We start from the raw sequence: 14,275 nt of genomic DNA, 5'->3' as shown, positions 1-14,275 counted from the left end.
AATGCAGCTATGAAATTGTGTATTGCAAATAACAACTCTTATAATAAACCATCAATATGCATGGCAACAGCAAAAAAAAGGAGCTTGCATGCTAAACATTGCCGCAGGAGGGAGGGGAGACACCAAAGGATGACTAGAGTGAGAGGAGCATGCCTTTGATTCTTATTTATAGTAGGAGATGGGGACAGAAGGGTTGTACCATAGGCTTCATGGAAAAGAGGGATTTTTAAGGAGGAGAGGCAGCAGCGTGTGATAGTTCTGGAGGGAAATTTGAGGCTTAATGGGCTGCAAGGAAGAAACAGATCACTCACTGATGCCTAGTTTTATCTATTGCTTTTTAAAATGCTGTCCGCACAACAACCCTGAGAGGTAGGTTAGGCTTAGTGAAAGTGACTGAGATAAATGACTGAGTGGGGAATTGAACTTGGGTCTCCCGGGTCCTAGTCAAACTGCCACTTCAAGTATTCCACATGGATAATTGGAGGGTCAGGATGGGGGTCAAGCAGGTGAGAATGGGCCCTTGCCTTCCCCTAAGACTTTTTCGAATTTCCCTCCCGATATGGATGCTACTAGAGAAATAAACTATAAGTCAAAGTTGCAATGTTGGCAAGACCCCCAGTTCTCCTGCACACTCACGTCAATAATAATGCTGGAGAAATAGAGCAGACTTCTCCGCTCTACTTTTAGCCCAGTTTGTCAAGCCAGCAGTTCCATTGAACGCATGAAGCTGCCTTATACTGAATCAGACCCTCGACCATCAAAGTCAGTGTTGTCTACTCAGACCGGCAGCGGCTCTCCAGGTTCTCAGGCAGGGGTCCTTCGCATCACCTACCTGCCTAGTCCCTTTAACTGGAGAGGCCAGGGATCGAACCTGGGACCTTCTGCATGCCAAGCTGATGCTCTACCACTGAGCCACAGCCCCTCCCATCATTGTGCACAAAATTGGGCACCCTGAAAACTCTTCTCATTTTACAAATATTGGGGGAGTAAAGCAACTCAAATTCCAGTCCTTACAACTGCGGCTTGAAAAATGTGAAAATGGGATTATTGATCTGTCTTGGGTTGTCCAATTATAATCTTGGGGTCTTTAGCTCCCCCAGATTCACTTTGGTCTTCGTCTGGGGTAGGGTGAGTCATCAAGGGAAGTGTGTCTGTAAAACCTACTGCTGTAGGAAACAAGCAGGGATGCTCCTGCTTGATGCTGGCACAATCAAGCAGGCAGACCTCCTCATTGAACACACATGAACACATGAAGCAGCCTTATATGGACCTTTGGTCCATCAAAGTCAGTATTGTCTACTCAGCCTGGCAGCCACTCTCCAGGGTCTCAGGCAGAGAGGTCTTTCACATCACCTACTTGCTTAGTCCCTTTAACTGGAGATGCCAGGGACTAAACCTGGGACCTTCTGCATGCCAAGTAGATGCTCTACCACTGAGCCACAGCCCCTCCCCATTCTCATTCTTCCTCAACCCCCCCCCCCCACAGCCCCCTGGTTTAGGTGCAGCTCCTCTCTCTTCTGGCCCTCTGAATTTTATCTGCCCTCATGGGTGTTGCCCTCTTCTCTCTGCTTTTCGCTTTCAGCCCCAGCACTCCCACTTGGTGATCCAGCAGCTTTTGGCCCACTTGGATGCCAACAGCAGAAGTGCTGCCACCGTGCGTGCCGGGATAGTGGAGGTCCTGTCGGAGGCAGCTGTCATCGCAGCCTCTGGATCAGTCGGTAAGGAGAACGGTCTTGGCCCCAGACAGGGGGACATTAAAGTGGCTGTCGGTATAACTGTGGCACTGCTAGTGTTCTCCCTGAAGGGTTTGGTTAGTGAGCAGCCGGCAGGAAAAAGAGTTCGTAGCTGGGCTTTTGAGGCTGCAACCACGTCACCGTCCCCAGCAACCATGTCATAGCATTTCAACCAGGTGTTTTGTTGTGACAGCTGGCCCGTGGCCGACAGGGCAGGCAGAACCAATAAGGCATGGGGAGCTGGCCGGCTCCCTGTAGGCAGGACCTAAAGGGGCAGCCATGCACTGACAGGTAAGCAGGGGCCTGGTTCCCAAACCTGCTTCTCTGTTCCCCTCGCTAATGACTTGGAGCCACCCAGTGATGCCACCTCCCACACCTGAGCCCCGCAGCATTGTGGTCGAGTGGGGCAGCAGTAGCCACAGCCTCCCAGTACCATGGCCCCTCGCACACAAGGGGTTTGGTGCATTGGGAGTGCTCTGAGAGCGCTGCCGGGGGGGGGGCAAGTTTTCAGCTCCACACTGGGCTGGAAGCTCATTCCTTTGCCGGGCTCACCCCCAGACAGGGCCCTTTGTTTGGGGGTGGGGGGTGGAGCCCTGCCAGTCTAAGTGGAGAAGGTTGCCCCTCGCAGCAGCTGCCGCAGTGGATGGAACGTCAACGCTATTCTTTGTCCTGAAGGCCAGATTCAGTGATGCGGGCAATGCATGAATCTAGCTCCTATTGTGCCCCTCCCAGTTGAAAAGCAGTTACAGGCGGCTGCCGGTTTCAGCACATGAATCACGAGCGGTGAAGGGAAGGCTGAACCTTGTCTCTGATTCAGAGTCATCCTTCCCCAAAGCTGTTTTGTTGTCAACCTGTTACTTTTTTATCCTGCTGTTCTCCCAGCGAACCCAGGGCGACAGACTTAGTTCTCCCAACCTCTGTTTTAACTTCTGAAAATCCCTGTGAGGCAAGTTAGGAAGCGACTGTCTCAAGTTAATTCACTGAACTTCATGGCGGAGTGGGGGATTTGAATCCGAGTCTCTCCAGTCAGTTCAGTTCAGTTTTGTATTATTATTACAGTCCACAACCAGTAGGTATATGAAGGAAACTTTAATTACAGAAAGAATAAAATTTACATACAAATGACCTTGATAAACACTGGATAGTCTTAGCTGGTATCTATTAGGACTATTAGAACTACACATATCTGTCAGCAAATCAAACACTTCGAAAGTCTCTCCAGTCAATCTGGTACGCAAGCTACTATACTGCACCACTTTTCACCTACCTGGGGCAGGGGGAGAATTTCTGGGTATTCCTTTTGGAGGTGTTTCCATTTTTAGATGGGAAAGCAGCTCAGAGGGAGGGAATCCTTTTGAATGGGGGAAAAGCAAAGGGACAAAGAGGTAAGAAGCCTCCCCTCCTCCCCTCTGCTGCTCTTTTTTGGGGGGGGGGAATACCAAAAGTATTTTATTATATGAGATGAGGGGTGATGCAGAAGAAAAACAGGGGAGGGGGAAATATATATGTACAGTATGTAATTTCCGCAAAAAATTAATAATAGTAAAAAATACTCTTAACACAAAACAGGCATTCGGCATTATCAAAATCTCCATCAATTGGGCTAATAATATGGAATACACATACTAAATAATGCTCTTTTGATTGCCTCCTCCAATACTGCTTTTCAGCTAAACAAATAAATCAGCAGGAGATCCCTTCATTTTCTACATAGAATCCCACATGGAGTACATATAGAAACTTGTCCACCAAGGGAACTGGGTTTCTACACTGCAAGGACTGGCAATCTGTGGCTGGTATCAGTGATGGAAAACCACAACTTGGAAGTGGTTGCTGCCAGGAGACTGCTGTTACAGGAAAAGAGGGTAGGGCATAAACATAAAAAAGGGATTTAAAAGGGAAGTTAAATCCCTGTTTAACTTCTGAAAGGGATTTTCAGAAGTTAAAACAGGTTGGGAGAACTATGTGGCCCTGAGTTCTCAGGGAAAACGGCAGGATAAAAATGTAACAGGTTGACAAAAAAAAAAAAAAACCAGCTTTGGGGAAGGATGATTTTGAATCAGAGACAAGGTTAACCCTTCCCCCCCCCCTCCCCACCACAGCTATCTTCCTGTAACTTCAAGTTCATCATTGTGGCTTCTGTGCAGTCCCTCTTGCGTGCCTGCACAGAAGACCACTCGATGAACAACAGTTACAGGTAAGGGCAACCATGTTTACTCTTGCAAGGGAGGGAGAGAAGAGTTCGATGGTGTTTTTAGAAAAAAAAGAAACTTGTATGTAACACCGACACACCTTCCAGTATTCTGTGCCTCTCCCAGGACCGACGGTGCTGGAAGTGTTCAACACCCTCCTGAGGCAACTGCGCCTGAGCATCGATTATGCCCTGACCGGCAGCTACGATTGCGCCATCAGTGGTGGAACCAAGATCATCAAGGAGCACGAAGAGCGCATGTTCCAAGAAGCTGTTATCAAGACCACAGGTATACTGGAAGAGTGGGGTAATCCTGGGATTGTTGCTGACCCCCCCCCCCCGCAGCTAGGGGTCAAGGCCAAGGAAAGAACCCTGCCCAGAGCTGTGGGTACTTTGCCCTCTCTGTCCGAATTTGTGTGCGTATGCTTCTGTCTGATGCCTTCTTCCCCACAGCATTTTGTGGCTTCAGACCCAGGAGGATGGGGACAGGAGCATCGAAGCCCCATCTTTTTGAACACTAGAAGGAGTTGGAGGTTATGTGTACATGTACATACCTGTGTGTATAAGAGTAAAAGAATGCCCCCTACACATGTTCGCACACACATTTGTTTGAGCCAAGGCCTAAAAAGGCCACAGAAACCACCCCAAGTCATAAGGGCTTGAAACTTGGTTCTATTTTTTGTTTGCTTTTTTAAGAAAACTGCGTTTCTCTAGATGCTAACATTTGGTTAGATACCAGAATCCATTCTCATGCAGAGCTATAACAGATGCATGAAAATCTCCACAACTATAGTGATGATCCTTTTGTTGAAAGATACATATAGCTTTACCTTTCTTTTTTTTTTAAAGATGGTCTCTTAAGCCGGGCAATGTTATGAATATGATTATTTGTCTAGGGTCGGTCATGCATAAAAATAAGCTTCAGAGTAAAAAGCTTAACAGTAATCTCTCTAAAATATAACCAGCTCATATCCATTCTGCTTCCACCAAGCTCAGGAGTTGGAAATCTCTTCCCAGCCTAATGTCCCTCCTCTTGCAAGAATAGAAATCTGAATGCCAGGAAGCTCAAGAGTCGCCATATTGAGTAGTGCTGCTGTCTTAGATTTTTCTCGGTGTTTGCCTAATCGTTGCTGCAAAGAGACCGCTGTTACAGGAACAGAGGGCAGGGCATAAACATATGCTATGAGTTTATATTCGAACACCCACCATTTAATTTTCATCATTATGAATGAGAGGTAAAACCTCAGTTCCACCAGTAAGCGGGCCAAGAAGGAGATGATGAAAATACTGTTAGTGATGAAAAAGAAAATTAACTTGCAGTGAGTGGTGATGAGAAAGTGCCCTGTAATTGGAGGCGGGTGAGCGTGGGAGTGCATTCTTGGTGGGTGGCACGGGGTGGGGGAGGTACGGGTGGAAAAGCAAATCCTGTCGGAACGAACAAAGCAGTAGTTTCAGCTTGTTTTTTAGATCGAGGCCCCAATTTTTCATTGTGGGAAATGAAATCTGGTGGAAATCTGGGGTAACCCAACAGAGCAATGAATGCACTGAAAGCATAGTGACACCATCACAGAGTGAAGGTTCTCTAATACAAAGCAACCGGTGATAGGCTTGCCAACCTCCAGGTAGTGGATGGAGATCTCCTGGGATTGCAACTGATCTCCAGGTGACAGATCAGTTCCCCTGGAGAAAACGGCTGCCTTGGAAGGTGGACTCTATGGCATTGTACCCTGCTGAAGTCCATCCCCTCCCCAAACCCCATCCTCCTTAGGCTCCACCCCAAAAATCTCCATGTATTTCCCAACCTGCTGGCAACCCTAACCAGTGAGTAGTAGAACTTCTGGAAGTAAAGTGTTAGGGTATTTGTGTCATTCATCCAGTTTTGTTGGTTGGTCTTATTGGCATCCTCAAGACAGGCCGAGTTGATCCAGCTGTTTTAGTGGGATGCTGCTGGGATAGAGCAGCAAGATCTGACTGTGTACAGAGGCCCTCCTGTCTCACCTCCCCAATCCAAAGGCCCTCCCCAATCCCAAGGGATAACACCCCACATCTATCATAGAGGAGATTTCATACTCTAAAGCAGAGGTGCCTACGAGAATCAATGGGGACAGTTCTGCATCCATGATGGATTGATCTGGTTTTTTGGAAAAAAAATTAAATTTAATTCATGTATACCCCACCTTTCTCCCCAAAGGGGACCTAAAGCAGCTTACATCATTCTCCATTTTATCCTCACAAGAAACCTGTGAGGTAGGCTGGACTTGAGAGTGTGACTGACCCAAGTCACCCAGCAAGCTTCCCTAGATTCGAACCTGGGTCTTCCCAATACTACTCTTTTAATTCCTACCCCACACTGGCTCTTGAGATAGATGCTGCTGGGTTTGTCTGCAGGAGCAGTTTTGTGCCTAAACAAAATTGATCCATGAAGCTACTTATGTGTCAAGGCCCTATTGACAGATAAGATTCTGTCAATGTAGCAACGTGGTAGGGGGAAAAATGAACAGACTGGTTATTTTTTTTCCTGTAAGCCATCCTCAAAAAAGGAAATCTATCCAAGTTCCTAACCTGGCTGTTTAACAAAGCAGTTCAATATTGATTTTCACTTTACAGTAAAGGCAAGCTCGAGATTCTTGTTGACTGTTCCCTAATTCCTACCATATAAATTGGACTAGAATCAAGTCTTCCTGATCTTCTGGTTTGTTTCTGTGTATCATCCTGCTTCATAGGGCTTTCCAGAATTAGCAAAAACGTTTTTGGGGAAAAAATTATTCTGGCTTTTGGCCCATGCCGCATGCGCCCCCCCCCCCCAGTGGCCTCATCACATTATAACTAGAATAAGAAACTCATTTAAAACAGTTAATTAACATTCACAGCAGCATTAAAATCAATCAGTTTTTTTAAAAAAAGAGCCTGTCACACAAGAAAGAGCCTGACGCACCAGAATGCATTCCAAATTATTTGGCTAGCCTGCTAAAACCCTGAAGGGACTTGACCAAATAGTGCCACATTTTTCTGGGATATGCGGTGTTGCGATCTGGATACATACTTTGTTTCTGCAGGGCTTAAAGCCAATGTGCTTCCAGTCGCGCTTGCGCTGCAGGCAGAAGCTTCTGGAAAGGGACCACTGCCCCGTAAGGGATCGCATGGCTTGCATGTAAAGAGGTCCCAGATTCTATTTCTGGTCTCTCAAGTTAGAAGGAAGAGATTGGTGTCCCACTGATACAATACTACCTTTTGCAAAGCAGACAGGGAAGAGCTGTCCGCCTCTAAAAGCAATGGAGTGATCGTCTTGTTCTAGCTCTTAGGATGAAAATGGGCACAGCACTTTACAGCAATTCAGCCTGACTTTCTTGCTTTTAAGGAAGGGGGGAAAACATAGAGCAGGGTCTGCTCAAATCCCTAACAGGTTGCAGGGGTAAGATTTTGAGCAGTCTTCATCTCCTGGGAAAGGTCGACCTGGTGTGTGTTTCTTAATTGATAATATGACTGTTGAATATGGCACTTTTTGTGGAAAATATAGACTTCCTGCAGCAGCAGGAAAAGATCCAACAGCGCAATCCTATGCAGAGTTGGTCCAGTCTAAGCTTGTTAATGTCATTGAACTTAGACTGGAATAAATGTGCATAGGATTACAGGGTAAACATCTTGGCTGCCTTACAGGGTGAACATCTTGGTTTGTGGTTTTATGGGCCTGCCCTGCAGATTGTGAAGGCAACCTCAGTCCCTGCCTGCAGTGGAGGGATGTGCTAATTCTTTTCCTACACTGCAAGGTGGGAGTTTTGAGTGGGAAGCCAGGGGAAGAAATTATTTTGAAAGTCACAAAGACAGAGTTGGAAGGGGGCCACACACTCTCTCTTTGGCATCTGAAGAAGTGAGCTGTGGCTCACAAAAGCTCATACCCTGCCAGAAATTTTGTTAGTCTTTAAGGTGCCACTGGACTCTTGTTCTTTTCTATTGCTAGTGACAGACTAACACAGCTACCCATCGTGAACTATCTCTTTGGAACTGTATAGACTCTCAGTCCCCCCTTCATTTATTTAATTGTTAAATTGCTTTCACTGTTCCCTGCCTCCCTGGAGTGCAATGAGCGTACTCCGTCTTCACCAGGTGGTTGCACAGATGGGGGGAGGCAACTTCTTTTCTACAAACGTTTCCCCCTCTGAAAATACGTGCAGTTCCCTTTGTTCAAATATCTGACCTGTGCGTAGGTGGTTGCAGTCTGCCTATCAGCATCCTACTGACAGGCATGCAATTGTGGAGTTCAGTGTTGGGAGGAATAAGGTCTACAGGGCCAGTTGGTACAAAGCTATGCTGGAGATATAAGCTTAGAGCCCCAATTGCTGGTTTTAGGATTAGCTTCCACTATCTCAATTTTCTTGTACAATGGAGCTGTGTCATATAAAGCAACCTTGTCTCCATCCCCCTGGACGCTGTAGTAGGAGTGCTGATGGCTGTTGTTCCTGTGGTGCTAAGTGCGAGACTGGCTCCAGGTGCCCAAGCCAAGGGTCCAAAGATCTCCTTTGTTACTGCCAAGTAGACCCCTGAGTCCAGTCCTGTGCTATGCACTGGGCACAGAACTGGGTGTAGCATCTACCTCTGCCTTTCTGAGTATGCTCTCACTTCCTTCTGAACGACATTCCCATAACATTTTCCCCCCTGTTGTCAGTCCCGTGGAAGGGCATGCAGTCATTCTACACAGGCGAGAGGAATGCCCTCTAAACATGCTGAGAGACAGTCCTGTGCTAGCACTAAAAGTGGGTTTGGGGGCTAAGCCCTGCCAACAGGGCTCGAGCCTGCTGATGAGGAAAGTGGAGGTTATGCTCTCATATATGTGGAAGCATTCTGCAGTGAACAGTGATGAGGGAAAGACACTCAGTGCATGCTTGGTGGCATTCAACACTCTTCCGTGTTCCAGGGCTGAGTAAAAGCTTCCCCCATCTGCATCAAGGCCCAAAAGAATTGGACAGAAACGGGGGCAAGCCCATTCTTTCTAACTATGATTGTATGCACCGAGCAGCCAGCAGAGGTCAGGGTAATCTCAGGAATCATTGAATGAAACTGCTGCATGAAGCAGAAGGAAATCTCTTTCCTGGTTGTGTTAAGGCGGTGGTGGTGGGAAATTCTACTGAGGTTTGAGCTAACAATCTTGGGTGGGGAGTGGTGGGGGAGAGCCTTTCCCGTAAAGTCTGTAGGTGCCTACCAGACTGTGTGTGTGTATTCACATGCACTGGGAGGGATACTGGTGGACACCTTTTTAGCGGAAGCAGCAGAGAAATGGGAGGTCCTCTTGGACAATTGCAGCTCCTGGACCCCATGGGGATGTGCTTTTTCTAAGCTCTCACATGGAGTTCAGAAACATTTGCTCGTTTCCAGCCATCTCAGACTTCTGCAGGGCTGCCTTCCACATGTTTTGAGCGATGTTTTGTATGCGTGGAGAGATCATCATAGAGCAGAACTTTCATATTGGTTCCAACACTGTTTTTTTTTTTTAATGGATTCAGCTTACATATTCTCTGCCCCAGCATTTAAAGCTGGTTCACACAGTCAAGCGTCCAGATTTCTTTACTCTTACTGCCTGGGAGCTGAATGTGTGAACAAATGGCGTTGAAGAAGCTCTGCGCTTGGTGGTGCTGCGAAAATCCTAGCTATGATCCCGCAGAGCCGCACAGAAGGTTTTTCCTTGCAAAAATTCCTAGGAGGCTAGTATGATACTAAAGCTTCTACCATTCCTGCCAGAGGGCAGAAACTTAGCCTACCTGATGCACAGACTATCTGTCTCAGCCTTGGATTGACGAAAGGACTCGCATCTCCTCTCATTTGCTGCATTTTAATTGGCCAAATGACATTACGGTTCCATGGAAGGACGATGGTGCCATGGAAGGAAGGCAGTTGCCCTCCAATAAGGGTGTCGCCCCTTCAGTAGTAAGTTGTGTCAATATTTACAGTGCTCCTTCATAGTCCTAAGGGGCTGCTTAACGTGGTTGGATGAGATTATTAACTGTAACGATGATCTGTATAAGGGAAATCACATTCCTAAATGGGGTAGAGATGCTGTCTGCTGATGCTGGCCTGTGCGTCCTGCTTGGAAAGAGTTTCCCCTCCCCTCTTTCACGCCGTCTCTGTGTTCCTGCTAGACTGTCTTGCATGCTCTCTTCCTGCTCTGTCTTTCCTCAGGTTCCTTTGCCAGCACCCTGCCCACCTATCAGAGGTCGGAGGTCATGCTCTTTATCATGAGCAAAGTTCCACTTCCTTCTCTGCATCACCCACTAGACACTGGCAGAGCTGGGTGAGGACAAATACGTTTTCTTCGTCTTTCCGTCTCTCCCCTCCAGCCCCTTTCTTTTACCCGTTTATCCTTCTATTTTCTTCCCCCCGCCCCTTTCTGATTTCCTATTGAAAGGAGGAAATGTTGCTGTTGAATTCTCACATTCTGGTATGTCACAGTGCAAAAGCAGGGTGCGGAAACCCACGCGCCAAGAATCCCCTGGTGCTGTGAGAAGGTACTTCTGGATCGGTGTTCCTTGCCCAGTTCTCCTCTCTGGGATCCCATTGTGGTCTCAGAAGTGGGTGGAGCTCTCTGTGTATGTAGGCTTCCCCATTAATTTTAAACAAGGGGATATCACTGCACACACATCCCTTTGCTTGCATAGAGCTGAAATGAACAAGGAAGCCCGTCTGCCTGGTGCTCCTGCACTTATGAGGAATCACTAAATTGGGGCAATTGTGTCATAGAAGAAGAAGAAGAGTTGGTTTTTATATGCCGATATTCTCTACCTTTTAAGGAGAATCAAACCGGCTTAGAAACACCTTCCCTTTATCTGCTGACTGGCAGTGGGTTGGTCTGTAGGGTTCCAGATGAAGCAAGATTTTTCCCAGTACCTGCATTAAAGGATTTCATATGACAGATGATTATAATGCCTAGAAATGCTAGGGACTGAGCCTGGGACCTTCTGCATGCAAAGCAGGCACTCCGCCACTGAATTTCCCACCCAAAGCCTTGGGGTTACATAAATAAGTAGCTACACAACTGACCTGGTGTGCTGCAAAACAGCTCCTGTTATATGTAGCCTCCAAGCGTCATGGGTCAGTATCGGAATATAGCTCCAGCATTGTACAGGTGGCCCAAACACTAGCCCTGCTGCCAGTCTGTGATGGCTCTCACTACCCAGAGAAACAGGAGGAACAAAGTCAGGAAAAGAAATGGGAGTGCAGGGTGGTGATGGTTGTTTTCCCCTATGCTTAAGGCATTGCACTGTCTTGGGCCCAGCAATATGCATATAATCCTTCTGGGACGGCTGATATTGTATCACTGAATTTAAGACCCATTCCTTCCAGAGGCTTCTAAACTGACTGCTACTGAATGTTGATGTGTAGTGCAATCCTGTGCAGAATTTGGTCCTTAAGAGTGCCATTTAGCAGGGTCGATATCCTGTGCCCTGAGATCATGTTTTGGCATATTAGAAGCTCAGTTTGCAAAGGTACCTCACGGAGCTCCATACATCAAAATTGCAAAAGTTCTCAGCTGGAGTAACTCTGCATAGGATTGCACTATCAGCAGTTTTGTAAGTACTCCGCAGAAGACATGTTGTTGTCCCTGCTCAGAAGATGTACAGTCAACTGAAGGCTGAGGATGCAGGAGAGGAAGGCGAGAAGTTAGTGGCTGATGCTTGAGTGTCATGTGGGACTGGAAAGCATCCAGTGGCTCAGGTGGGATAGGGCTGAGATGGCACAGGTAAGGAACTGGAGGAGTAGGAAGAAGCTTGCTGAACACAGAAGAACAAGCTGGTGTAGTCCATAGGGATGGTTCACGAGTCAAGGGGGCATAGAAGTGGTGTATGTGCCAGTAGGGGGTGGGCGATAGGAAGTAGGGCCAGCACTATGGGTCAGCATCCTTGGATGTCTGCCGTGGCCTCAGTGAGCTAGAGGGGCTCATCACTGAAAATTGCCCCCACCCACATGGCTGCTGCTTCCTGCCATCCTCTCTGGCTTGATTGCCTACCCATTTCCTCCCTGTGTGAGCAAATGGATCATGGCCAAGAGGGAGGGATATAAGGGGGGCCTTGCCAAGGTTCCCCCAAACTGGGAGCTAGCCCTTTCAGGCAGATCGTTGGCCTTGGACTGGGGAGACCTGGATGGTAAATACCCACTCAGCCATTTATCTCGCTCAGCGACCTTGGAGCCAGTCACATTCTTAGCTTGTCCAAGTTGTGATGATGGTAAAATGGGAGAATTCCAAGAATGCCATCCTGACCCTCCTTGGGGGAATGGTGAGACATAAATGCCCCCAAATAGATAACGTTAATATTAATCCTTCCATTCCTGCATTTTGAACTACTAGCGTGAATGACAAGAGGAATTCTGGCTGTTGCAAAGCCTCATGGAAGAATTGGCCCTTAAGAGTACCAATTAGTAGCAGGAGAGAAATCCTCTTCTGGCATACCAGAAGTCCATTCTGCAAACAGCTTATAAATGCCTGTGGAGCTCCATTCATCAAGGTGTTGTGAGTCCTTCAGATTCCCATTACAGCCTGCTTGATAGCAGGGGGGCTCTCGATCCTTGAACCCAACTGATGGGGTCTTTTTTCGAGATCTGTCTGTGCTGTCCAACACCATTCAGAAAAGCGCTCACATCCCTGACATTTCTTGAAGCAGAAAGAAACTCATCTTGGGCTAATAAAAATAATTGTTTTATCTTTTTGGTTGGGACGCTAGCAAGAAATTCTCGTTATGGGCAATTGCCAGAAAAAGGTGAAAGGAGTAGCCAAGTTGCTATATGTACAGCACGGCAAGCATAAGCTGAGTCCTCGCAACAGTGTGAGAGGAATGTCACACTAGGAAGCATTGCAAAAGCTTTCTTTACACAGTTGTGGGGGAAGGAGCTCTACCATTCCTCAGTTTCCCTAGAGGATTTTTGCATAATAATTTCCCCATATTCAGGTGATTGGCAGTGCTATGCCTGCTTGATAGGTCTTTATTCCCCATAAGTATGAATAGGACCTGGCTGCTGGGCACTCTTTTTACCAGCATTATAATGTGTTCTAGGATACTTCCAGACTTTGCTGGGGTTAGCGATATTGGTAGGCAAACGGGAAGTAGCTCATCGAAGAAGGGAAGTACTTCCTGTCGAACTAGCTTCCTACAAATGGCAGCCTTGAGGCACAGAGAACAAACTATGGTTTGTGAGATGAACGAGCCTCAGGGACATCGGACTTGCACAGTGAGCCACAAACTATTTATTCATTTATTATTTACAAAACTCATCCCCTGCCTTTCTGCCCAGTCAGGGCAACCAAAGACTTCCTGGCTTAACTGTTGGACTGTCTGAATGTGGGCTCTTCGGCAAACGAGACTTTGTTCCTTTCCCAACAGCCGGGATTCTAAACCCGAATTAAACCAATTTAGAATCCTAGTGACCAGGAAATAAGCCCTGGTTTGTTAAGGCACCCCAATTTGGAAGTGACAACACACTGGAGATAGATTTCCTAAACCAACAGAAGAGGAGGGGGGAGCCTGAGGTTTTGAGACACATTTGCATTGTGAACAAGTTGAGGTCAGTTTGTGATGTCTGAATGCTACCTGAAACAGTTTCCCGAGACAATACAGGGTAGTCTTGTGTTGGGAATGGTTCCCCCATGCAATGAGGCAGAAAACAGGACAGGCTGCCCCATAGGAACTCTCTTTCTTTCCCTCTGCCCCGATCCACTCTCATCGCCATACAAGCATGGCTGATTTGGATCTCTCTTGAATTCTCCTCTGCTTTATGGGATGTCTGCATAAAAGTGTCCTGCCTTGGCAAAGAATTTGTGCCTGTGTTTGCTTGTGATTATGGCATTAGTGGCACGCGGCGGCTGCTGCCAGTCGAGTGGCCTGTGCTCGTCCTCCTTCCAGTCTTGATGGGTGTTGTTTCACTTCTCAAGTCTTGCTTTTCCACTCAGCTTTCATTTTGGGCTTTGCCTCCCTAGGGAGAACAGGAATCGCCTGACACAAATAATGCTGCTGAAATCGCTTCTGCAGGTAAGTTCTAGCGGCCACTTCTTCCAAATTTTCAAATGATGACAGACTCATTGTAAGGGGTATCCCTGCATGGTGACCTACCGTGACTTCCATCTTACTGACTGTCCTTTATAGACTGGTCATGGGTCTCCGGTTGAGTGCTCGAGTGAGGAGAGCAGGTACGCTGCAGAGGGGCGCTTGCAGAACAAATAGCTACTTGCTATAGAACTGCGGGCTTAAAAGAGTCCCCAAGTCTGCCTGTTTTAGGGACACATGAACACATGAAGCTGCCTAATACTGAATCAGACCCTCGGTCCATCACAGTCAGTACTGTCTACTCAGACCGGCAGCGGCTCTCCAGG

The 14,275-nt window shown here is 47.3% G+C and overlaps 1 protein-coding gene across 1 annotated transcript in view; it reads left to right on the top strand.

Annotated features, from left to right (window-relative positions):
• The window catches only part of EFR3B (EFR3 homolog B), a 107,269-nt gene that overhangs the window by 74,537 nt on the left and 18,457 nt on the right, over nucleotides 1-14,275 (top strand). Inside the window, exons 9-12 of the mRNA XM_056853010.1 lie at nucleotides 1,583-1,718; nucleotides 4,052-4,213; nucleotides 10,096-10,207; nucleotides 13,883-13,934. Of these exons, the coding sequence (XP_056708988.1) occupies nucleotides 1,583-1,718; nucleotides 4,052-4,213; nucleotides 10,096-10,207; nucleotides 13,883-13,934 (462 nt within the window). The remainder of the gene's footprint in view (nucleotides 1-1,582; nucleotides 1,719-4,051; nucleotides 4,214-10,095; nucleotides 10,208-13,882; nucleotides 13,935-14,275) is intronic.

Source organism: Euleptes europaea, chromosome 7 (genome assembly GCF_029931775.1).
Source record: "Euleptes europaea isolate rEulEur1 chromosome 7, rEulEur1.hap1, whole genome shotgun sequence".
NCBI classification, from domain to species: Eukaryota; Metazoa; Chordata; class Lepidosauria; order Squamata; family Sphaerodactylidae; genus Euleptes; species Euleptes europaea.
Note: the sequence above shows the minus strand (reverse complement) of the source record. Positions and strands in the feature narration are given on the sequence as shown.